Source organism: Malaclemys terrapin, chromosome 4, assembly GCF_027887155.1.
Source record: "Malaclemys terrapin pileata isolate rMalTer1 chromosome 4, rMalTer1.hap1, whole genome shotgun sequence".
Lineage (NCBI taxonomy): Eukaryota > Metazoa > Chordata > Testudines > Emydidae > Malaclemys > Malaclemys terrapin.
In genome coordinates, this window is record NC_071508.1 from 23,286,037 (window position 1) to 23,309,251 (window position 23,215).

The following is a 23,215-nucleotide window of genomic DNA, read 5'->3' on the forward strand; positions in this document are numbered from 1 at the left end:
GGCTCCAGCATAAAATGAGAGAGAGCCAAGACCGTGTAACACTGAGGCTTTATTCACCCCTCTACCCCCGACATGTACTGGCCTCTCTCATCAAGCACTTCCTGCCAGTAGAGTTCCCAGATATGAACCTCTCCACACTGTCATGCTCTGATGCCTCCGACTGGGAAGCTGTCTAGCGCAACACTCTCAGATGCACTGGTACTTATGTGCCCATGAACGCCTCAGGAAGCCGTTGACTGGGCTGGAACAAAGCGTTATCAGGCCGTCTTATGTTGGATCAGTGCCGGAGTGGTGTGGGTGCTTCAAGGAGCTCATCTCTCCTGTGATAGTAGGGTTACCACCCGCCCGGGTTTCCCCGGACATGTCCGTCTTTCTTAGCTTTACATGGCCGTCCGGGGGGATTTCTAATAAGGTAGAAATGTCCGGAATTTCCCCCTTCCCCTCATGCAGAGTGCGGCGCGGCTGATTGGACGGCTGTGCCTGATTGAAAGCCGCTCGCAGCCACTGGGGCCTCTAGCAGCCAGAGTCCCTCCCTCTCCCCCGCTCCCTCCCCCCCGCACAGCAGCGCCTTATCTGTTTGTCTGCACGTGGAGCCCGCGGCTCCCCCTCGGCCTGGTGCGGGGGCAGGCAGGGGACAGGGAACGGGGGGGTTAGATCGGTCGGGGGTTCTGGGGGGGCTGTCAGGAGAAGGGGTGTAGAGAGCGGTTGGGGCAGGCAGGGGACAGGGAACGGGGGGGTTAGATCGGTCGGGGGTTCTGGGGGGCTGTCAGGAGAAGGGGGTGTAGAGAGCGGTTGGGGCAGGCAGGGGACAGGGAACGGGGGGGTTAGATCGGTCGGGGGTTCTGGGGGGGCTGTCAGGAGAAGGGGTGTAGAGAGCGGTTGGGGCAGGCAGGGGACAGGGAACGGGGGGGTTAGATCGGTCGGGGGTTCTGGGGGGGCTGTCAGGAGAAGGGGGTGTAGAGAGCGGTTGGGGCAGGCAGGGGACGGGGAACGGGGGGGTTAGATCGGTCGGGGGTTCTGGGGGGGCTGTCAGGAGAAGGGGGTGTAGAGAGCGGTTGGGGCAGGCAGGGGACAGGGAACGGGGGGAGTTAGATCGGTCGGGGGTTCTGGGGGGGCTGTCAGGAGAAGGGGGTGTAGAGAGCGGTTGGGGCAGGCAGGGGACAGGGAACGGGGGGGTTAGATCGGTCGGGGGTTCTGGGGGGGCTGTCAGGAGAAGGGGGTGTAGAGAGCGGTTGGGGCAGGCAGGGGACAGGGAACGGGGGGGGTTAGATCGGTCGGGGGTTCTGGGGGGGCTGTCAGGAGAAGGGGGTGTAGAGAGCGGTTGGGGCAGGCAAGGGACAGGGAACGGGGGGGTTAGATCGGTCGGGGGTTCTGGGGGGGCTGTCAGGAGAAGGGGGTGTAGAGAGCGGTTGGGGCAGGCAGGGGACAGGGAACGGGGGGGTTAGATCGGTCGGGGGTTCTGGGGGGGCTGTCAGGACAAGGGGGTGTAGAGAGCGGTTGGGGCAGGCAAGGGACAGGGAACAGGGGGGTTAGATTGGTCGGGGGTTCTGGGGGGGCTGTCAGGAGAAGGGGTGTAGAGAGCGGTTGGGGCAGGCAGGGGACAGGGAACGGGGGGGGTAGATCGGTCGGAGGTTCTGGGGGGCTGTCAGGAGAAGGGGGTGTAGAGAGCGGTTGGGGCAGGCAGGGGACAGGGAACGGGGGGGTTAGATCGGTCGGAGGTTCTGGGGAGGCAGGCAGGAAAAGGGGTGTAGAGAGCGGTTGGGGCAGGCAAGGGACAGGGAACAGGGGGGTTAGATTGGTCGGAGGTTCTGGGGGGGCTGTCAGGAGAAGGGGGTGTAGAGAGCGGTTGGGGCAGGCAGGGGACAGGGAACGGGGGGGTAGATCGGTCGGGGGTTCTGGGGGGCTGTCAGGAGAAGGGGGTGTAGAGAGCGGTTGGGGCAGGCAGGGGACAGGGAACGGGGGGGTTAGATCGGTCGGAGGTTCTGGGGGGGCAGGCAGGAGAAGGGGTGTAGAGAGCGGTTGGGGCAGGCAAGGAACAGGGAACAGGGGGGTTAGATCGGTCGGGGGTTCTGGGGGGGCTGTCAGGAGAAGGGGTGTAGAGAGCGGTTGGGGCAGGCAGGGGACAGGGAACGGGGGGGTTAGATCGGTCGGGGGTTCTGGGGGGCTGTCAGGAGAAGGGGGTGTAGAGAGCGGTTGGGGCAGGCAGGGGACAGGGAACGGGGGGGTTAGATCGGTCGGGGGTTCTGGGGGGGCAGGCAGGAGAAGGGGTGTAGAGAGCGGTTGGGGCAGGCAAGGAACAGGGAACAGGGGGGTTAGATCGGTCGGGGGTTCTGGGGGGGCTGTCAGGAGAAGGGGTGTAGAGAGCGGTTGGGGCAGGCAGGGGACAGGGAACGGGGGGGTTAGATCGGTCGGGGGTTCTGGGGGGGCTGTCAGGAGAAGGGGGTGTAGAGAGCGGTTGGGGCAGGCAGGGGACAGGGAACGGGGGGGTTAGATCGGTCGGGGGTTCTGGGGGGGCTGTCAGGAGAAGGGGTGTAGAGAGCGGTTGGGGCAGGCAGGGGACAGGGAACGGGGGGGTTAGATCGGTCGGGGGTTCTGGGGGGGCTGTCAGGAGAAGGGGTGTAGAGAGCGGTTGGGGCAGGCAGGGGACAGGGAACAGGGGGGTTAGATCGGTCGGGGGTTCTGGGGGGCTGTCAGGAGAAGGGGTGTAGAGAGCGGTTGGGGCAGGCAGGGGACAGGGAACGGGGGGGTTAGATCGGTCGGGGGTTCTGGGGGGGCTGTCAGGAGAAGGGGGTGTAGAGAGCGGTTGGGGCAGGCAGGGGACAGGGAACGGGGGGGTTAGATCGGTCGGGGGTTCTGGGGGGGCTGTCAGGACAAGGGGGTGTAGAGAGCGGTTGGGGCAGGCAAGGGACAGGGAACAGGGGGGTTAGATTGGTCGGGGGTTCTGGGGGGGCTGTCAGGAGAAGGGGTGTAGAGAGCGGTTGGGGCAGGCAGGGGACAGGGAACGGGGGGGGTAGATCGGTCGGGGGTTCTGGGGGGCTGTCAGGAGAAGGGGGTGTAGAGAGCGGTTGGGGCAGGCAGGGGACAGGGAACGGGGGGGTTAGATCGGTCGGAGGTTCTGGGGGGGCAGGCAGGAAAAGGGGTGTAGAGAGCGGTTGGGGCAGGCAAGGGACAGGGAACAGGGGGGTTAGATTGGTCGGAGGTTCTGGGGGGGCTGTCAGGAGAAGGGGGTGTAGAGAGCGGTTGGGGCAGGCAGGGGACAGGGAACGGGGGGGTTAGATCGGTCGGGGGTTCTGGGGGGGCTGTCAGGACAAGGGGGTGTAGAGAGAGGTTGGGGCAGGCAAGGGACAGGGAACAGGGGGGTTAGATTGGTCGGGGGTTCTGGGGGGGCTGTCAGGAGAAGGGGTGTAGAGAGCGGTTGGGGCAGGCAGGGGACAGGGAACGGGGGGGGTAGATCGGTCGGGGGTTCTGGGGGGCTGTCAGGAGAAGGGGGTGTAGAGAGCGGTTGGGGCAGGCAGGGGACAGGGAACGGGGGGGTTAGATCGGTCGGAGGTTCTGGGGGGGCAGGCAGGAAAAGGGGTGTAGAGAGCGGTTGGGGCAGGCAAGGGACAGGGAACAGGGGGGTTAGATTGGTCGGAGGTTCTGGGGGGGCTGTCAGGAGAAGGGGGTGTAGAGAGCGGTTGGGGCAGGCAGGGGACAGGGAACGGGGGGGTAGATCGGTCGGGGGTTCTGGGGGGCTGTCAGGAGAAGGGGGTGTAGAGAGCGGTTGGGGCAGGCAGGGGACAGGGAATGGGGGGGTTAGATCGGTCGGGGGTTCTGGGGGGGCTGTCAGGACAAGGGGGTGTAGAGAGCGGTTGGGGCAGGCAGGGGACAGGGAACAGGGGGGTTAGATCGGTCGGGGGTTCTGGGGGGGCTGTCAGGACAAGGGGGTGTAGAGAGCGGTTGGGGCAGGCAGGGGACAGGGAACGGGGGGGTTAGATCGGTCGGGGGTTCTGGGGGGGCTGTCAGGAGAAGGGGTGTAGAGAGCGGTTGGGGCAGGCAGGGGACAGGGAACGGGGGGGTTAGATCGGTCGGGGGTTCTGGGGGGGCTGTCAGGAGAAGGGGGTGTAGAGAGCGGTTGCGGCAGGCAAGGGACAGGGAACGGGGGGGTTAGATCGGTCGGGGGTTCTGGGGGGCTGTCAGGAGAAGGGGGTGTAGAGAGCGGTTGGGGCAGGCAGTGGACAGGGAACGGGGGGGGGTTAGATCGGTCGGGGGTTCTGGGGGGGCTGTCAGGAGAAGGGGTGTAGAGAGCGGTTGGGGCAGGCAGGGGACAGGGAACGGGGGGGTTAGATCGGTCGGGGGTTCTGGGGGGGCTGTCAGGAGAAGGGGTGTAGAGAGCGGTTGGGGCAGGCAGGGGACAGGGAACGGGGGGGGGTTAGATCGGTCGGGGGTTCTGGGGGGCTGTCAGGAGAAGGGGGTGTAGAGAGCGGTTGGGGCAGGCAGGGGACAGGGAACGGGGGGGTTAGATCGGTCAGGGGTTCTGGGGGGGCTGTCAGGAGAAGGGGGTGTAGAGAGTGGTTGGGGCAGGCAGGGGACAGGGAACGGGGGGGTTAGATCGGTCGGGGGTTCTGGGGGGCTGTCAGGAGAAGGGGGTGTAGAGAGCGGTTGGGGCAGGCAGGGGACAGGGAACAGGGGGGTTAGATCGGTCGGAGGTTCTGGGGGGGCAGGCAGGAGAAGGGGTGTAGAGAGCGGTTGGGGCAGGCAGGGGACAGGGAACGGGGGGGGTTAGATCGGTCGGGGGTCCTGGGGGGGCTGTCAGGACAAGGGGGTGTAGAGAGCGGTTGGGGCAGGCAGGGGACAGGGAGCAGGGAGATTTAGATAGGGGGTGGGGTCCTGGGTGCAGTTAGGGTGCGGGGGGGAAGGTAGGGGGATTCTGAGGGGGCGGGAAGTGGGAGGGGGCGGGGCTGGGCCGGCACCCCGTGTCCTCTTTTTTGATTGTTGAAATATGGTAACCCTATGTGATAGCAGCCCCCTAAAAGGCTCTGTGGGGTGAATAACAGCGACTTTGGGCAAGTTTGTCTGGGCCTTAGTTCCTCATGGGTCACCTGGGGCTAATTGTACCTTTCCTCTCTCCCACTCTTTGCTGCCCCATCTATTGAGATTGTTAGCTCTCTAGGGGAAGGATTGTCTATTGTGCATATATATGTACAGCACCTAACACAATGGGGCCCTGAGCCCCACATTCACAACACAAATAATAATAGAGTCCACACACACAGACTCACACAACCCTGATCTGGGTTGGGGCCTGTAGGCGCTCTAATAATGTACCCTGTGGTCTGGAGATCACAGGGGATGGCGCTCTTTGGCAGAAGGGTTGCAATAACACAAATTAATTAATAGATTTCCATTTATTTGGGTCTCTTTGGAATCCACATACACCAACCTAGGATGGCCCCCAAATGTATTTATTTTTTAAAGGGTAGAGAGGGGAGAATGGGAATTGATCAAACCTGACTTTGATAGAAATTCTTTTTTAAAGTTGCAATGAAAGCCCCTTGTATGTGGCTGTTAACAATTTCTCTGCAGGATTGGCCACCCAAACCTTGCAGCTTCCAGTTAAGGCACAGAGGCAGAAAGTGAAACTGACTAGTCTAGTTCCACTCTCCCAGCTGGAAACATACGCAGTGGTACAGAGTAACTGCGATTTTTTTAAAAAATCATCTGAATTTTTTCATGCTTTCAGGTTATTTTCAATCTGGATTGTTTGTTATGGTATGATGTGCTGCACAGAACACACAGAAAGTTCTAGCATGCCCAGCCCCAAATGTTAAAAAATCAGGGGTCAGGCCCCAACAGTTATGAGATTGGCTTAAAAATCATGTTGTTTTTTTTAAATTAGTAAACATGGGTTCTTTGTCTTTCCTTTAGGGGGCACTTGGGTAATGTTTTCTGGATTTTCTCCACAACCATGAGGGCTAGAAATGTTTTTTTTTTTTAAACAGAAGTTGACATTCTCACCAAATCACTTGCCTCCAGGAGCTGGGGCTTTAAGAAAAACACCAAATATCACAAGTATCACAATAAAATGATGGGAGTAGACAATACTGCCGTTCTTGCCCTAAGGAACCTACAATCTAAGGCCCTGATCCTGAAAACACTTGAGCAGGTGCGTAACTTTTGGATTCTTTTAAGGGAGGAAGCCAAACAGAGTCACGCCCCATCCTAAAGTGTAGGATCTAGGGCTGGCAGTAATGCATCCCTGCCCGATGTGGGGTCGGAAATCTCTTCATTCCCCGAACAGGCCAAGGAAGCACTACTGATTTCTTGGCCATGGAGACAAGTCCTCTCCCAGGCCCTTGTCCTAGGTGCTGGTCTCCAGCAGGGGGAAGCAGTCACCTTTTGCTGGCTCTCGGCAGGTGGATAGTTTGGTTTCTGCCAATATCTGGGCCAGGTGCCTTCTGTTTGGCCATAGTTTCTAACTGTTAGATTAGCCCACTGCTACCTTCTGGTTTTTGTTTGTTTGTTTGCATCTTCCTCTGAAGCATCTGGCACTGGCCGCTGTTGGAGAAAGGCTCCTGGACTAGATGGAGCTTGGTTTTGATTCCATCTGGCAATTCCTATGTTCCCTTTGTTTTATAGGTTCCTGGTGAGCTGAGGAGTTATTCCTTTAGCAAAGCAGGGTCCCAAGGGGAAGAGCACACGGTCTCTCAGCCATTAGGTCAGTGGCATTGTAGCTAGGCATTACTTCCAGACGGTGCAAAGATATCGCAGCCGATCCATCTACCAGGTTTCCTCCCTTTTCTCTCTCGGAAGGAGGTAAGTTAGCCCTGACCTGCTCACTGAGTCTAACCTTTGAGAGGTTGGAAATGCCTCCTGTTGGTGGACATGAAAGATGGAGATGAAATATAAAGGGCTACTTCCAGATGTCCCCATTCAAACAAACTTCTCTTGACACTGATGGGAGTTTGCTTGATTAAAGCTCCAGGCTTTGGCCCTTTGAGTTCAGTGGGAATTGCTGGCATTCATAGCCTAGAAATCTGGCCAGAGCACCACAATGGGAGCTGCTGAGCACTAAGCTAACTTGGTCAACCTGGTCCAGATTGCAGGCTCTGTTGGGCTCTTGTGAATCTGGCCCTGAGCTATGTGGAAAATGTGGTCTGTGGATTTCCAGGAGAGCTGTGGGCGCTCAGCCCCCCTGAGGAGTCAACCTGCAGGCTTGGCATTGCACCTTTTCTTCTAATTTATTTTATTTTGCAATGTTTTTTTTAAAAACAAAGTTCTGTGTCAGTACAGAGCTGGCTCAAGGGGCCTGCAATCTAGAGCTGAGTGGTTACATTGCAGCAAATAATTGATTCAACATATATTTGGTGATTTTAATGAAATAATAATAAAGACCTCACTCTAATCTAGCACTTTTCATCTCTAGTTCTCCAAGTGCTTGACAAAGCACAGTATCATTATCCCCATTTTACAGGTGGGGAAACTGAGCACGGAGAGGGACGATGTGACTTGCCCAAGATCACCCAGCAGGTCAGTGGTAGAGGTGGGAATAGAACCCAAATCTCCTAAGTGCTCTATCCACCAGGTCGCACTGAGGACGCCAACAGCTGTGAGACTGCTAGACTCTATGTTATTGAGATTAAAATAATAAGGAGGCTGATCCAAGGGTTTAGGCACCCTAATGTCATTAATTATTCGGTAAACACAATTAAATTTAATCTCACCACCATTAAAATCAGTTCCACGGGAACTCGAGCAATCAACCACCTTTCCCCTTCACTGTTTCTAAAAGGGGACTAGGGTGGCCCCCCCTTTAAAGCTGGCAGGTCTCTCAATTCAGGAGCTCTGGAGCATGGCCTGTCATTAATTAAGGGGGCTGGGAGCCCTTCTCTGCACTCGAGTGTTGGGGGAGGTGGACCGTGGTGAAGAGCACATAGGATCATGGGGGACAGAACCAAGTTTTGGTTTACCAGGAATCCTGGTGAGATAGGGTTACAGAGTGTGTGTGTTTGTGTGAGAGAGAAAGCGATGGGGCTACAGTGTGTTTGTGTGAGATGGAGTTACAGTGTGTGTGTGTGTGAGAGAGAGCGAGAGAGATGGGGTTACAGTGTGTGTGTGTGTGTGTGTGAGAGAGCGAGAAAGATGGGGTTACAGTGTGTGTGTGTGCGTGTGTGTGAGAGAGAGATGGGGTTACAGTGTGTGTGTGTGAGAGAGAGAGAGATGGGGTTACAGTGTGTGTGTGTGTGAGTGCGAGATGGGGTTACAGAGTGTGTATGTGTGAGATGGGGTTAGTGTGTGTGAGAGAGAGAGAGAGATGGGGTTACAGTGTGTGCGCGCGTGTGTGTGTGTGAGATGAGGATTACAGTGTGTGTATCTGTGTGTCTGAGAGAGAGATGGGGTTACAGTGTGTGTGTGTGTGTGTGTGTGTGTGTGTGTGAGTGCGAGATGGGGTTAGTATGTGTGAGAGAGAGAGAGATGGGGTTACAGAGTGTGTGTGTGCACACTGATCAACTCTCCTCCTTTGGTGTTCCACATGATGATCCTCCCCTCCCACCCCCACCTCACGATGTTTTAACCTGATCCTTTTCTTTTCCAGCACAAGCTTGAGTTCACTGCACTTAATCCCTAACAGAAGCCCCGCCAACGTCTCTCCTAGTTTGCCTTTCTGCCTTTCTACTCTGCGACGCTCCTTCGGTTTCCTTGGCCAGCGACGTTGCCTGTGGAGAAAACATGATGATCATCTTGTGCCCGGTGGGGTTCTGTGGCATGACCCCCAAGGCCGGGGCCTCTGTAGCTGCTGTCTACATGATCCTAGTGACCAACATCTACCTGATCTTTGAGGTTGGCCACTTGGAACGAGCAATGACGGACATGGCACAAATCAAGCCCTTCAACTTAACCGAAGTGGGGAAGATGCTAACGTATTGCTACTATACAGCCATCACGCTGGCTGTCATGACCTACCCGGTGTGTGTCTTCCTCATCTACTATGTATCCGAAGAAGTGGACTGTAGTCCACGAAAGCTTATGCTCTAATAAATTTGTTAGTCTCTAAGATGCCACAAGTACTCCTGTTCTTTTTGCGGATACAGATTAACACGGCTGCTACTCTGAAATCAGTCCAGAAGCGGCTCTACATGGGCATGTTTGCCTATGTCGCATGGATCACATTCTATGACCTGGCTAACTGCCTCATCATAGCCCTGGCTTACCAGGTCTCCAAAGAAACCTGGTTTTCCCTCAGCCCCCTGGAGTGGTTTGGGCTGGCCACCAGGATCCCCATGGATTGTTTCTGGCTCTCCTTCATTGTCAAATATGCCCTACTGGTTATTGAAAGCAAAGGGCAAGGAGGGCTGAATGCGTCAGAACTGCCCAGGTTTAGGTTGGGCTCCACTGCTAGGAAAGGCGTGAGGGGAGGTATTGGAGCAGTACGTTGGGCCCCATTTTCACGTGTTTCCTACTGATGGAGATGAGAGACCATTACCTGTGTAATCTCCTTCCTCTGTTGTGTAATTCAGTGTTTCTCTTGCTGTTGCTGCGTTTTCCAGGCTCTGAGTTCAAGTCCTGAATAAATACCCCAAAAGCCAATCATTTATATTTGTGTTTTAGGTTTTTCCCCTGGCTTTTATTTTGCATCAGGAAGCCACAGGGCATGGGAGTCAGCAGAACTGGGTCTATTCACCGTTCTGCTACCGAGTCACCAAATGACCTTGAGGAGTCATGTCATCTCCCCCTACTTCAGTTTTCTCATCCGTAAAATGGAGAGAAAGATATTGCTGTATAGTATATATGTAAGGCACTGGAAGCTCGAGGGATGAAAAGCCTGACATAAGGCCAGATTTTGAAAGACATTTAGGCATTGCGGTGCTCAGCCTTGAAACACCTAACTGATTTAGGAGCCTAGCACTCATTTTCAAAAGGGATTTAGGTGCTTGGGACAGCTGTAAGTTATGATCAGGGTATCGTAAGAGCCCTGTAGCAGATGCTGCTGAGAGGATGCATTCAAGTAGACCATGCTGCATATCTTTGGCATCCAGCCTAACTAAATCATTGCATGGTTGGCATGGAAGAGTAAACAAATACAGCACCACGCTACTGACGTAACTACAGCAGCTCCTCTATATAGGACGTAGGCTGCCACAAAGCTATTTACATCACTTCCCAGGAAGCACTCGCTTTTGAGCAGCACCTCCTGTGGGACAGTGTAGGAACTGGAGCTTAGCAGCGCAATTGCACATCGTGGGCAATAGCCAGGCAGAGTGAGGTTAGCAAACACAGGTGCAAGCCCAGACTGTGGGTGCACCTTGCTTTGCGGAGTAACCTATCTAATAAAGCACAGGAACCTCCGGTGCTGCCGAAGTGGAGAATAGTGCCAATAGGTTTTGTTGCATCTCTGTTGCTCATCAGGGCTCTTGACACTGTGTTGGGGACGTTCCCCACCTAGATGCCAAGATTTTGGGACAACTGAAGAAGAGACCGGCTTCCAGAAAATCCAGTCCAGTGCATGCTGGGGCAGGACTTTGGAATTTTTACCTGGTGCTGGCAGAGGCTCCAGCTAGCCACCTAAGCGCAAGCCCATTCTACCCCCGGGGTCTAAGATCGTGTGGCTAACGCTAGCCTCCACCGGTACCAAGACATCCACACTGCTATTTTCTAGGGTGCTCCCAGCTGCCGTGTAAACATACCCCTTTAGGTGCCATTGACTTCCCAGGGCTTCAGCACATGTTTAAATGTTTTTCTGAACCAGGATCTTAGATGGATTTAACTCCCAACCTCAGTGAGAGTTATGCCTACCTGACAAATGGCCGTATTAGGCTGTGTGCTCTCCTTGGTACTTTGTGCTATTTGGATGTCAAGTCTCCCTGACAGCATTTCCCTCCTACTGAGCTGGCCTGGCCGGGAAATAGACATAAGCTGCAGCAGGAAGCATAGTGACTATCACTGCATCGGTCCCTGTGGGGCTTGACACTCTGATCTTACTTGGCCTTTCTGTGGTGAGGTTTCTAAGAAGTGGAGTAGCAGTTGAGCAGTGTTTACGGGAAGGAGGGAGAGCCTGCACTCAGTGGGGAGCAGTTTGCTGTGATACCGTAACTGCGCCCGGCTAAATTTCACTCGCTGTGTAACTCATTTGCTGCTATAAACGTGTGAGATGGACTTTCTCAAAATAAGGAGCTATAAAGTTTGTTTTGGTCTAGCACAAGAGCCTGCGGTTGAACGAAAACCACAGAGCGGAGTAGCCCCCAGCCTTTGAAGACGTGGAGCTGAGCTTTCTTGTTCAGCCCACCTACAAAGGAAAATTAACTCACTAACGCCTTTCCTCAAAGGGACCTGCAAGGGCTGTATAGAGGGGCTCTTTGTGGATGGGGAAACAGACATAGAGCAGCAAATGACTTGGCCCAGGGCACACAGCAAGGAAGTTGCGGCGCAGGAATAGAACTCCTATATCCTGCTGCTCATGCTAGTACTCCAGACCCATACCTAGAAGTCTCTAGGCAACTCCAGCGCTCACTTGGTGGCAGGCACCTTGCTGGAGATTAGCAGCAGCAGCAAATAGGTATTGCACCGAGAGGGTAAAATATTTCCCTGGGAGGCTACAACCAACAGGGTTTTAAAAAGAAATGCACTGTGCAAACAATGCTTGCAGTCACTGCTCCATCTCTTAACATTACACAGCCCCACACTTGAACCAACAGCCTAAGTTTTAGACAACGCCATGAATATTACAGCCAGGTGGAGCACGCTGTTCCATTCAACTTGCAGGCAGACACCCTGAAACGTAACAGTTAAAGAATAGATCCTGGCTCCACCAGGGTAAAGCAGAGTTTTAAAGTTTGCCTCTCAGTATGAACAGTAACTTGTGCAGCACTGAATCTAACAGCAGTCGCATGCAACATGTGGGCGCTTTAGTTTAATGAGGAGAAGCCCAGCATGTTTGTGCTGAAGAGTGTGAAAACGACCGAGTTCTCCTAACCTGGACGCCAACAGCCCCCGTGGCTCTGGGCCAGTCACAGCCTGGCTGCCGATGGTGATAGTACTTAACGAATCAGACGTCCCTAATAGGCAACTTTTAACAATCCCTTCACGGATGTGAAGCATTACTGCCTCCAGAGCCCGCCACACAGGATCTGTGTTACTGAAACACACTGTGCCCTGACATTGATGGTCAACATTCAATGTACTACGTGCATGGGTAACATACTGCATCATCAATATAGCGCTGATGTTTACCTGCTTTATTCACACACCACTAGGCATGAATGGAAACAGTATGGAGATATTTCGTGCCTCGGCCATACACCTTTGATCTCACAGTTCAGCGAAGAGGGCTGCCAGAGATGGCCAGAACCAGGACACTGGACATGGACAATGCACAAGTTCAACTCCAACACTAACAGCTGACGCCTTTAACTGGCTGAACCCAAACGCTGTATGTGAGTGACACGGCTTTGAGGACATGTGAATGCAAGCTTTGTGGTTTGGGCTGCTATCTCTAGCTGTAGTGCAGGCTGTAGCTTACTCATCTCCTGCTCTGAGAATCGCGCGCTTTAGTGGTGCTCTGGGCGTTTGGGTCACGTTATGAAGGGTCCCGAGTTTCAACAGCACCGCTTCTCTGCCCTGCGAAACTGGCAGTTTTACTCCACCCGAAAGAGAAGAGGTCTCAGGTTAAGTCAAGTGATTCATTTTTATTTAAAACCGCATGTATAAAAAAAATAGGATTTCTGAATTCCCCTGTACAATATTAACTATTAACAAAAGCAGCAGACTACACACTGATTACATATACAGGCTTGACAGTGATGGAGTCCAGGGTACCTTCCCCGACAGCTCAGAAAAACCAGTGCTATATACACATGTGCACATGACGTTCCCCCAAGCCCGGACAAATACCCGTGGAAATGCCTTTAAAACAACTGAACACGCGTGTGGAAGAGGAACACCGGCAGCTGGAACTATTTACAGACAGCTGGGAAGCGGTCGGCCACTCCACACAGCGGTGAGACATTAACAGAGCATTCTAAGAAGGGAGTGCAGTCGGTGGGGGGGGGACCCCAACTGGAAACCAGATCAGCAGCTATGGAAGCCAGGCACGGGCCCTGAACCCACATGATTCATAAATAAATAAATAAGTTATCCTACAGGTTAGGACATTTTCCTTAAAAAACAAACAAACAAAAAATAACCCAAACCCCTGAAAATAAGTTAAAAACAAAAAAGTAAAAACGTTACCATTATAAACTACAATCCTCTGTACACCAAGCTTCGCTCCTGTATAATTCTGTACACATTTACAGCTCTATTGGGTTGCATTGTTTGTGCATCTGTGAGGACGCTCTGGCTTCTGAGGCTCAAAGCAAAGAGCTGAGGAAGGAAAGTTCCCACTAACAGCATACCTCGGAAACAACTAGCCAGGGTGCATTGGTTTCACCCGTGGCTGCTTCTGACCTGTTCCTTAAAAAGGGGACTATAAAATAAACCCAGGTAAATCTTGGAGAAGCAGAGGTGTAGGAAGATTCAAGTATTTCCCCCAGCACAGCCCAGATCGCAACTGAAGGCACTCAGAACACGGTGACACAGTGAATAAGACAGCTATTCAAATCAGTACCTTCCCCCCCCCTCCACAGCCAGTTTCCCCAAGCGAACCGTTCTTGCTAATTCCCTGGTCCTCGCTCAGTTCATATTCCAGGACTCAGCAGGTCAGGGACACTCATGGATGTGCCCATAAGACATCAAAAAAGTCTACTGGCAAGACATCAAGTAAGGCAGGACCTAATGAGTTCAAGACCAGTCCACCTGGGATGGATGGTAACCTCCAGCCTCTCAGAAGATTCTCCAGTTAGCTGAGCTCTGGAATGAGATATGAATGTTCCCATGTAACAGGCAGACAGTCACTGGTGAGAGTTTTCTCTTTTACACCCAACGGATGAGAGGAGCTGCTATTTGCCAGACTCCTGAATTAGACTGTGCAGGTGGATCTCTGCTGTTTTCTGTGGCAAGAGGACATCTTGCATCCAAGAATGATTTAGAAGATCTTCAAAGGATGGTCTGTCGGAGGGCCTCAAGGCCAGACACCATTTAATGAGGTGCTGGCACTCTGGGGAGAGAAAACAAGCAGTTAGTGAGACTGTGTTGCTGAGTAATGTCTGTGAAGCCTACAAGCCTCCCTATTTTAGCATCTGCAAGTCTGCTTTGGGATCTGCCTTTCTTGCTTCACAGGACAGATTACCATGGCTGTGGCTAGGTGTGGTTTCTGAGTTACTCCCCTCACCCTAGTATGTGGGTGAACCAGCTCCCATCTTTGGAAGGAGACTCCGAAAATACACAAGGGAGCAAATTTGCAATGCAAGTCCATGAGCAGCCCATCCTCCCCTGCCACTCACACCCAGGCTAATAGCAAAAAAATCAACTTTCCCTTCCCAGTGAGATGATTAAACCTGAGAGCTACTCGGTTGATTCAATATATTTTGTCATTTCCACTTTCTGTAAGACTGCTTCAGCAGCCAGCTGCAGTAGCCACATTAAAGACCCCAGCAAGTGGCAGGAGAGTGAAGTGCTGAAGTGAACTACCACAGTGAGCTCTGAAGCAGCTGTCTAAGGCAGAGAAGACAGCGGGGTCCCCAGCACTTTGCTGGGATTCAATAGCATTAAACATCTCATTGAGTTTAAGACAAGAAGGGACCACTAGATCACAGAATCATGCCTTGCACGTCTCACTGGTTGCATGAAATGATGGTAATGCACTTCTATGGCATCATATTATTGCTTTGTCAGTGTGGCATTCAGGCTAAGCAGTTGTTTGCCCAACTCTAACACAACAAAGTAGAGTGGCTCACCTGGAGAGACCCTCTGTCGGAAGTAGACCTGGCCCCTAAGAATCTCCTCATCATGTTCAAAGGGGATATCCCCGCAGACCATGTCATACAGCAGGACCCCCAGAGACCAGACTGCTGCTGACCTGCCGTGATACCGGTGATAACGGATCCATTCCGGGGGGCTGTACACTCTGGTCCCTGTAGAGAAGATTAGAGGATCATGGTTCGCAGAAATATTTCATATTTTCTTCTAAGCAGAGGAAATCAGAGCAACCAGTTATTCATTATTTTTTTCAGGTGTTAGCAAGGTGCTTTTTAAGAGACCAAGTTAGGAACTTCAGCCCAAAATTTAGGTTGCAATATCTTAATATTGTTTAAACTTTCAGCCCAGTTTGATTGGGATTTAAACCCCCAGTAGTTTTACCAATTGCAGTGTTGCGCTAGGGCATAGACTACAAGTGAAACAGAACCAAATGGAGTGCAAACAAACATGTTTTCCAGCTGCAATACAAGCCACAATAAGTAACCGGTTTCTTAAGGCCACTGTTATCCTGACTTTATTGCTGTCAATATAACCATTTCTCACTGAGGTAAAGAGAGGCAGCTTGCAGATGCTTCAGTCCATGGTGACCTAGTGCAGACGGAGCATTTGGGGAGGGGCTGAGGCCTTGTCTATTGCACTACAAGGAACCCTGACAACCTTTAGTCCTTTCTACATAAAAGGGTTTCCTTGCTTAACCCAAAGAAGGGCAGATACCTTGAAGAGTTTATTCCTTTTTTAGCACTGACGACTGTTGAGTCAGCCAGGTATAAAGCCAGCCTACTCCAAAACTGTGGACAAAGGTTTGTTGTACAACATCAAGGGAGTTAGTACAATTGGGCGTGTGATAATTATGCTTGGAACTCAGATTCCACCCTGCTTCTGGCCTCTGAAGATGCTTACGCCCTTTGCCTTTGTTGTATTTGATCTCTTCCCTTCTGGCAGGAAGAGGAGACTGAGGTCAGAGCTCAGTCTGGTTCCTGCCACGTGACTGTTGTTTACAAACTTTGGGTTGTAAAAAATAACCTGATGTGCCACCAGGGGGCACCAGTAGCTTGGGAAGTTCCGCAGAAGAGAAGGTGCAAACCCGTCCCTTGTCATCAACCGTTAAATTAAAAACAAAAAATGCAGCCCGGCAGAAGCAAAACAAACCCTCAACAACAAACTGTGATTTTTTTTTTTTTTTTTTTTTGAAACTCAACGGCCCTACCCGGAATATGCCTTCCCGGTCAGAAAGAATGTCTGCCGCCAGCAGCACAAGGCAGCTCTGGTTATTTGTCCCCCACGCAGATCCCTGCACCCCTGCTCCAAGGTCAAACACTCCTCCCTGGGTCTGGAGCTCCCCCCTCCCCAAAGATTTGACTCAGGTGCCTTTGGGCAGCAGAGGAAAGGGAGCCAGCTGTAAGCAGATCTCCCGCAGATCCTATTTCACAACATTCATCCCGTGACAAAACACAACTTTCCAATGAAATGAATAATTTAGCGAGATGGCGGAGACAGCAGCTTCTCCTCTTGATCCACTCCCCACACTGGATGTCCATCCAGCCTCACAGAAAGAAACTGTACAAGAGCCCTCTTCTTTATCCTTGGGGCGGCGGGGGCAAAACATCCCCTCCCCCTGCATTCTAGCTGCTAGATTAGGTTAGGATCCAGCATCTAAGCAGCCATGGCTGCAGACAGGTTTAACTCAATCTTTCCCCATCCATGAGGTGAGGCAGATCCTGTTTGCACCACCCCAGGAGGGTGGAATACCAGCTAGATCCCTCCTGAAATGCTACAAATACGATGGACCTAGAGAAAACCAAACCATTGGAACCAGAGTCCAACTTTCTCCTCTCATTGCTAACAGGGACTCCAAAGATTGATGCTGGTGAGTTCACACCCAATTTCTGCCCTGTGCGCCCCCCCCCCCCCCCCCCGCTGCCCCCTGTGTGACATGGGCAGCTACCACCAGTGCCTGTGGTTAACACCCAACAAAAGGGCAAACACATTTGTGAAATGCTTTTTGGATACAAGGCAGGGAGGAAAACCCCAACGGTATCAAAGCTGCAGATCATACAACAGTATATTTAGCAAATGACAATGGCAGGGGGAGGAGGGAACAAAACATTCCCTGGCTGGGAAGTTACTGAACGTTTACAGGCAGGAACAACCCATTTCAGAGAGGAATTTCCCTGGCTTCCCTCCCTACGCAGATAAAATAGAAGGGGATGGAAATAGACACTCACCATCAAAATCAGTGTACACTGTGTCCTTGAGTAATGCCCCAGACCCAAAATCTATCAGTTTCAGTTCCCCGCTGTTCAGATCAATCAGGATGTTCTCGTCCTTGATATCCCGGTGCAATACCCCACAGCTATGACAGTGCCGAACCGCCTCCAGGACCTGGCGGAAAAAGCTGCGGGCCAGCTCCTCAGGGAGAGCACCCCGCTCCGTGATGAAGTCAAACAGGTCCTGCACAGGATCCGGTCGCTCCAAAACCAAGACAAAGCTGTCCGGTCTCTCAAACCAGTCCAAGAGCCGAATGACCCCGCGGAAGCCTGAGCCCACTTTCTTCAGGAGCAGGATCTCCATGGGCACTCTGCTCCCGCCAGGCTGCACAGAGAGAGAGAAAGGAGATCTCCATCAGAGGCAGGCAAATCGACCCACAAAGTCAAGAGCTACCTACGACACCGGCTGCAACCTTAACTACAGAGCCATGACCATGCAATGCAGAGCCACAGCAGATATTCCTGCCCTAGACACTTACCAGCTCTCCCCAGTCAGAAATCCGGTCCCGGGCCACGTGCTTGATGGCTACCTAGAACACAAACAGAACCAGACAGACAATCAGAATCAGGTCAGGCAACCCCAGAAAGAGGGGAGGCAAACAAGGGACCAATGGAAGGGATGCAAGATGGTGGTTATGCCAGGGCACAGCAAAGGAGATGTAACTGGGTAAGGGACGCAAAGGTGGAGATCAATAGAGCAGCGTGCATGGGGAGCGGGCTGCAGGGGTGGAGGTCACTGTCCAGGCTCTACTCACCGGGGCGCCGTCCGACAGGCGGGTGCCCGAGTAGACAGAACCAAAGCCACCACTGCCCAGCAGTGGGCCCACCTGGTACAGCTTCTCCAGGGGCTCCTTGTCCTTCCCTGCAGGCAGAGAGGCAGAGACACCGGGATCAGAACCAGCTGTGTCCTCAAAAGACCCGGCCAACCCTCCAAACCACAGCAACCCCACATCCCTCCTCAGAACGACCTCCCTCCCTGAACTGAACCAGCCTCACATCCCTCCCCAGACCAAACTGGATCAGACCCCCCAGCCCTCCTCAGACCGAACCCCCCAAACCGGACCAGACCCACATCCCTCCCCCGAACCGAACCAGACTCCTCTCTGAACCTACCCCTCTCGAACCGAACCTCCCTAATGCCCAGCAGGACGGGGCTCCTCCCGAACCGAACCCGGACGACTCCGGGGCACCCCACTCCGGAGTCACCCCCTGCTGTCGAACCGAACCCAACCGGGCCTCACCTGGCTGTAGCTTGGCCGGGTGCAGCTCCCCGCCGGACCCAGAGCACAGGTGGGCCAGCGAGTTGATCTTGGAGAGCAGCATCCCCGCCCCGTCCCCTTGCTCCAGGGCCGGGACCGGGACCGGGACCGGCACCGCCCGAACCGAACCGGGCGCCAGTGGCTCGGCTCGCAGCCCCGCCGGGTCGGAACCAAGGGGGTGGGGTCCGGGCTAGTGCGGGAGGGGCGGAGGCCGGGGGGAAGGCGGGGACGCGAATGGGAGCAGAGCCGACGAGGCTGCTCCGCTCGGTGCCGGGCTCCCGTGTGGCACCGGCTCCCCTAGCTCCAGCCGCCAGTAGTAAGGGAGGGAGGGAGGGAGGGAGCCTGGGCAGGGGCGGGGCCGGGGACAGCCGGGGGCGGGGCTTTAGCGCGGTACCGCCCCGCCCAGAAACGCGGTCGCAGCCAATCAGCCGCGGGGCCCGGCCTCCCCCTCCCGTCAGAAGAGGACGGGGAGACTAAAGACGTGGCGGGAAGGAAAAGGCGCCAAGAGGGGGGAGGGGGAGGGGTCGGGGGAAGGGGAGAATAAAGGCGCGGGGCGGGGGGATGGGGCAGAGACTGAGGGGGGGGAAGAGGGAGGAGCAGCCTGAGGAAAAGTGAGGGAAGACAACAGGTGGAAGGGGCAGGGGGAAGCAGGGGCAGGTGGAAAGTTTGGGAGGGGTAAATAAGAAGGGAGGGTGGGAAGGGGGGAGGGTTTAAATACCCCCCCTCGTCCAAAAAAAATCCAGCAGAAAATACAAGCCAAAATAAACTAACACCCCCACCCCCGGCTGGGCCCCCTGGGATCAATGTGGTTACAAGCATCTTCCATCCTGAATGAGCCCAGAGCACTTGGATCTTTGTTTCCCTTCCCATCCTCTGTCTATCTCTCTGTTTGGATTGTAAACTCGTCAGGGCAGGGACCTCCAGTAGGTTTCTGTACAGCGCCTAGCACAATGGGGCCCCCTAGACACTTCCATAATACACATCATAATCCAACCACACCCATGCAGTCACCTCCAGGGTGGAGGATGGCGCATTCGCAGGAAAGACAAAGGAGGGGGGATTTGTGGTAACGCCCCTTTTCCTATCATTTGGGCCATGGGATCTTTAATGTCCAACCTGACCAGAAAAACGCTGGAATTTTCAGATCTCATCTCATGTAGATTGTAAACTAACTCAGTGGGATCTGATTCCGCCCTCACACCAGTTTCACACTGGCACAGTTCTAATTATTTCACTGGAGTTACTCTCTTGATTTACACTGGCATAAATGAGCTCAGACTCATACCCTTTATCTTGTGTGTGTGTGTGTGTAAAAATAGGACCCATGCATGGTAAATAATATCTTGGCACCCACTTCCTTTGACTGCTTTAAGGCAGTGTATAACACCTCACACTCTTGCAAGTAAAGCTTTTTGCAGCATGTTCCAATAAACGTGCTTTTTTAAAAATGTCATTCCTTCACTTAAATTGTCTGTCTCAGGCAGCTCTGAAGGAGAGTTGTGTTGTGTGCTGTTATTTGTATATTGAGCTAGAGCAATACAAATACAACCTTTAAATACTGTCAATTCAAATTTGGCCCCAACATTTTTATTTTGGATAAACAAGCTTTTATAAAACCTAAAACCAACAGAAATCTCTTCACAGTATTTGTATTTTAAACAAATTAAGGCAGGAGTAGCTATATTTAAAACAAACAAACAAACACTTCCCAGCAATGCTTGCAAGCCAAAGGCTGCAGCATCCCGAAAGTGAAACTGACTATAAACACAAGTGAAACTGACTAAATTCCATCGTGTGAGATAAGTGCAAAAAGGTGAACAAATAGATGTAGAAAATAGATGTAGATGGTAGAAAATAAATAGGACATTAAACATGTTTTCTTGCCTTACACTTTGTGTAGTTACTGACAACTGTGCAAAGTGGGTGTAAAAACACTAATAAACCAGAATTCTCTATTCACCTTCTGTATGCTCGTTGTGTATAGGTTTAAATGACGGCATAAGTAAGGCAGTGGAGATGCAGGTTCTTTGCATTAAGTTATTGTCCCCACTTTCAGTTCTTCAATTCTGCTAAACAGATGGGTAAGGGGAGATATGACTGAGGTCTATAAAATCATGACTGGTATAGAGAAAGTAGATAAGGAAGTGTTGTTTACTACATCTCATAACACAAGAACTCGGGGTCACCAAATGAAATTAATAGACAGCAGATTTAAAACAAATAAAAGGAAGTATTTCTTCACACAACACACAGTCAACCTGTGGAACTCCTTGCCAGCAGATGTTGTGAAGGCCAAGACCATAACAGGGTTCAAAAAAGAACTAGATAAATTCATGGAGGATAGGTCCATCAATGGCTATTAGCCAGAATGGATAGAGATGGTGTCCCTAGCCTCTGTTTGCCAGAAGCTGGGAATGAGCGACGGGATGGATCACTTGATGATTACCTATTCTGTTCATTCCCTTTTGGTCATCTGGCACTGGCTACTGTTGGAAGACACGATATTTGGCAAGATGGACCTTTGGTCTGACCCAATAGGGCCATTCTTATGTTTTTATACAACATAACTATTTCAGAGTAGTAGCACCCAAAGCGTTATGGTCCAGATTTTGACCCACTAGTCTGGCTCCTCTGTATAGGGTCGCCAATTGTGGTTGGATGAATTTCTGGAGGTTTCATCACATGACATAATCTTTAATTCCTGGAGACTCCAGGACAATCCTGGAGGGTTGGCAACCCTAACTCTGTATTGCTAACAGCTAGGAAGCCATCTTAACCAGCTATCTGGGAATTTTTCTTTTGCAGAGAGAATCTTTGAATGGGATGGACCAGTCTAGTGGCTTGGTGCCTGCCTGCCCTTTCCCCTGGAACCCTAGTACCAGAGATGTGGATAGGGGAAAATATTATACTAATTTACAATAACCAAGACATATGCCAATATTCCCTCTTTCGCAATTCTCCACCAAAATGTTATACCAATAAAATAAAAAATAGCAGGATCTTATAAAAGGGGATAAGAAAAAATGCCACGTTTATTGTGAATACAGAAAGAATCATAGTAAGCAGTCAGTTACAACTATAACATTCCATTCAATTTCATATTTATTTACACATTTATTTATACACACACAGGTTCTGTAAAGTTGTTATCATAGTTATCTGCCTTAGAGTTGCTCGTGCCAAGCCACTGACCAGGTAGCCTGGACACGAGGATGGAGCTGAATCTTGTCAGATGCGCATCTGATGCTCCTGGAGGGTGGTTGCAGAACCAGACTCAAAGTTCTCAGTTTTTAGAGTGTGTCTTTATAGGAATTCATCCTTATTCAGATCCATAGGGTTTGCTTTGTTATGCTGTTTTTACATTTGAAGTGATAATTAATCACTGTTTTTACGTTTAAAATGATAGTCTATCATGCAGATGGCACAGCAGTGATGGCTAGTTTTTATTTTATTGGTATAATAAAAAGTATAGCTGTGGCTTAACCAGGGGGGATCAGTGTTGCCTAACAGTATTGAACTAGCCTCAAGAGACCAGCATTCAATTCTTGACTCTACCACTTGCCTGTTGAGTGACTTTGGGCAAATCACATCCCGTTCTGTGCCTCAGTTTCCCAGCTGTAAAACAGGGATAATGATACAAACCTCCTGCTTTGAGATTGCTGGTGAATCTATGAAAGCACCCTCTGGTCCAGCTATTCTTAGCATTAGAATGGCCCTAGTAGGGGTGGTAAGCAGCCAGGTGCAAGTTAGGTTAGAGCATCTCTCAAAGGACAGGACTTCATAACAGAATTTGCTTTTGGTTGAAATGTCTCATTTGTCTCAGTCGCATGGTGAATTTCACCTGGGGAATTCTGTTTGGCTGATTGAAACCATAGCCATTTCACACAATGCATTTAACTTGATATCCTCTTATTCTTCAGTATCCTCTTACTGTTGTCTCTCTCTTTTTTTTTTTAACAAAAAAGATGATGATACAACCTGGTGGTTGAAGTTTTTACATAAAATACTCAAGAAATTCCAAAATGCTACAACTGCCCCATTGACCAAAATTTGGCCGCTGTATACAGAGCTCAAAAATACTAGATAAATGCAAGGAGTTCAAGTTACATTTGTCCTGAAGAACCATCGTTTAGAATTTCCCCATTTCCAGCTGAAGGAAATCAGGATGGAGAGGTCATTGATAGAGGAGTCACTGCAAAATTGAAAGGTGTTAGAGCCAGGGACGGTAGCCCCATAAAAAGAATCGATTGAAACAATGGCAGGTGGTAGATAGAAATGAGAACAGAGCTTTGAGCATCTCCACAGAGGAATAATCTACTGTCAGCAGAGCAGCCACCAGGGATACAGAGAGGTAGGAGGAGTGATACCAGGTGAGGAAGAAGCCAGCAATATCAGTGTTTTCTTCAAAGCTTTCCAAGGGGAGCGTGTCAAACAGTGCAGTGGCTGTAGGGCAGTGTCTGGTAGGGATAGTGCCTCCCTGTACAGAGAGGAAGGATGGGTCAGTAGTTAGGGCCCTAGCTTTGCACTTAGGTCAAGTTGCTGCTTTCCTGTGGACTTCCTCTGTGACCTTAAGCAAGTCACGTACACCTAGATCCTCAATGGGAGTTGAGGAGTGGGGCCTCGCTTCCCCATCTGTAAAGTAGGGATCATGGCATTTTCCTCCCTCACCAGGCTGTTGTGAAGATAAATACTTACGTGTTTAGAAGGCACTCAGCCACTGCAGCAATAGGGGGGGGGGGGAGGGAGCCATACAAGTACTATAGATAGACTATGGCAGTGAAGTTAAAAGATGAGTCCCTGGTTTTGTAGGCAAGGGATGAAATACAGTGGGAGCAGTTTTGTCAGGTGCTGCTCCTG

General features: G+C 51.8%; 2 protein-coding genes across 3 annotated transcripts; one reads left to right on the forward strand and one right to left on the reverse strand.

Annotated features, from left to right (window-relative positions):
• Positions 1–8,636: 8,636 nt before the first annotated feature.
• LOC128837236 (serine/threonine-protein kinase pim-1) lies at positions 8,637–18,639 on the reverse strand. Of its 2 annotated transcripts, XM_054028230.1 has the most exons (6): positions 18,341–18,639; positions 17,855–17,961; positions 17,579–17,629; positions 17,058–17,424; positions 14,811–14,987; positions 12,648–14,071 (listed from the first exon to the last, which is right to left on the reverse strand). In XM_054028230.1, the coding sequence occupies exons 1-6, from the start codon at positions 18,420–18,422 to the stop codon at positions 13,914–13,916; spliced, it is 942 nt and encodes a 313-aa protein (XP_053884205.1). In that variant the 5' UTR covers positions 18,423–18,639; the 3' UTR covers positions 12,648–13,913. The 2 variants fall into 2 exon arrangements, with proteins under 2 accessions (XP_053884206.1, XP_053884205.1); XM_054028231.1 differs by lacking the exons at positions 12,648–14,071; positions 14,811–14,987 and adding an exon at positions 8,637–8,696.
• LOC128837237 (transmembrane protein 217-like) lies at positions 8,710–9,501 on the forward strand. The gene is made up of 2 exons (XM_054028232.1): positions 8,710–8,970; positions 9,072–9,501. The coding sequence occupies exons 1-2, from the start codon at positions 8,710–8,712 to the stop codon at positions 9,441–9,443; spliced, it is 633 nt and encodes a 210-aa protein (XP_053884207.1). The 3' UTR covers positions 9,444–9,501.
• Positions 18,640–23,215: the final 4,576 nt, after the last annotated feature.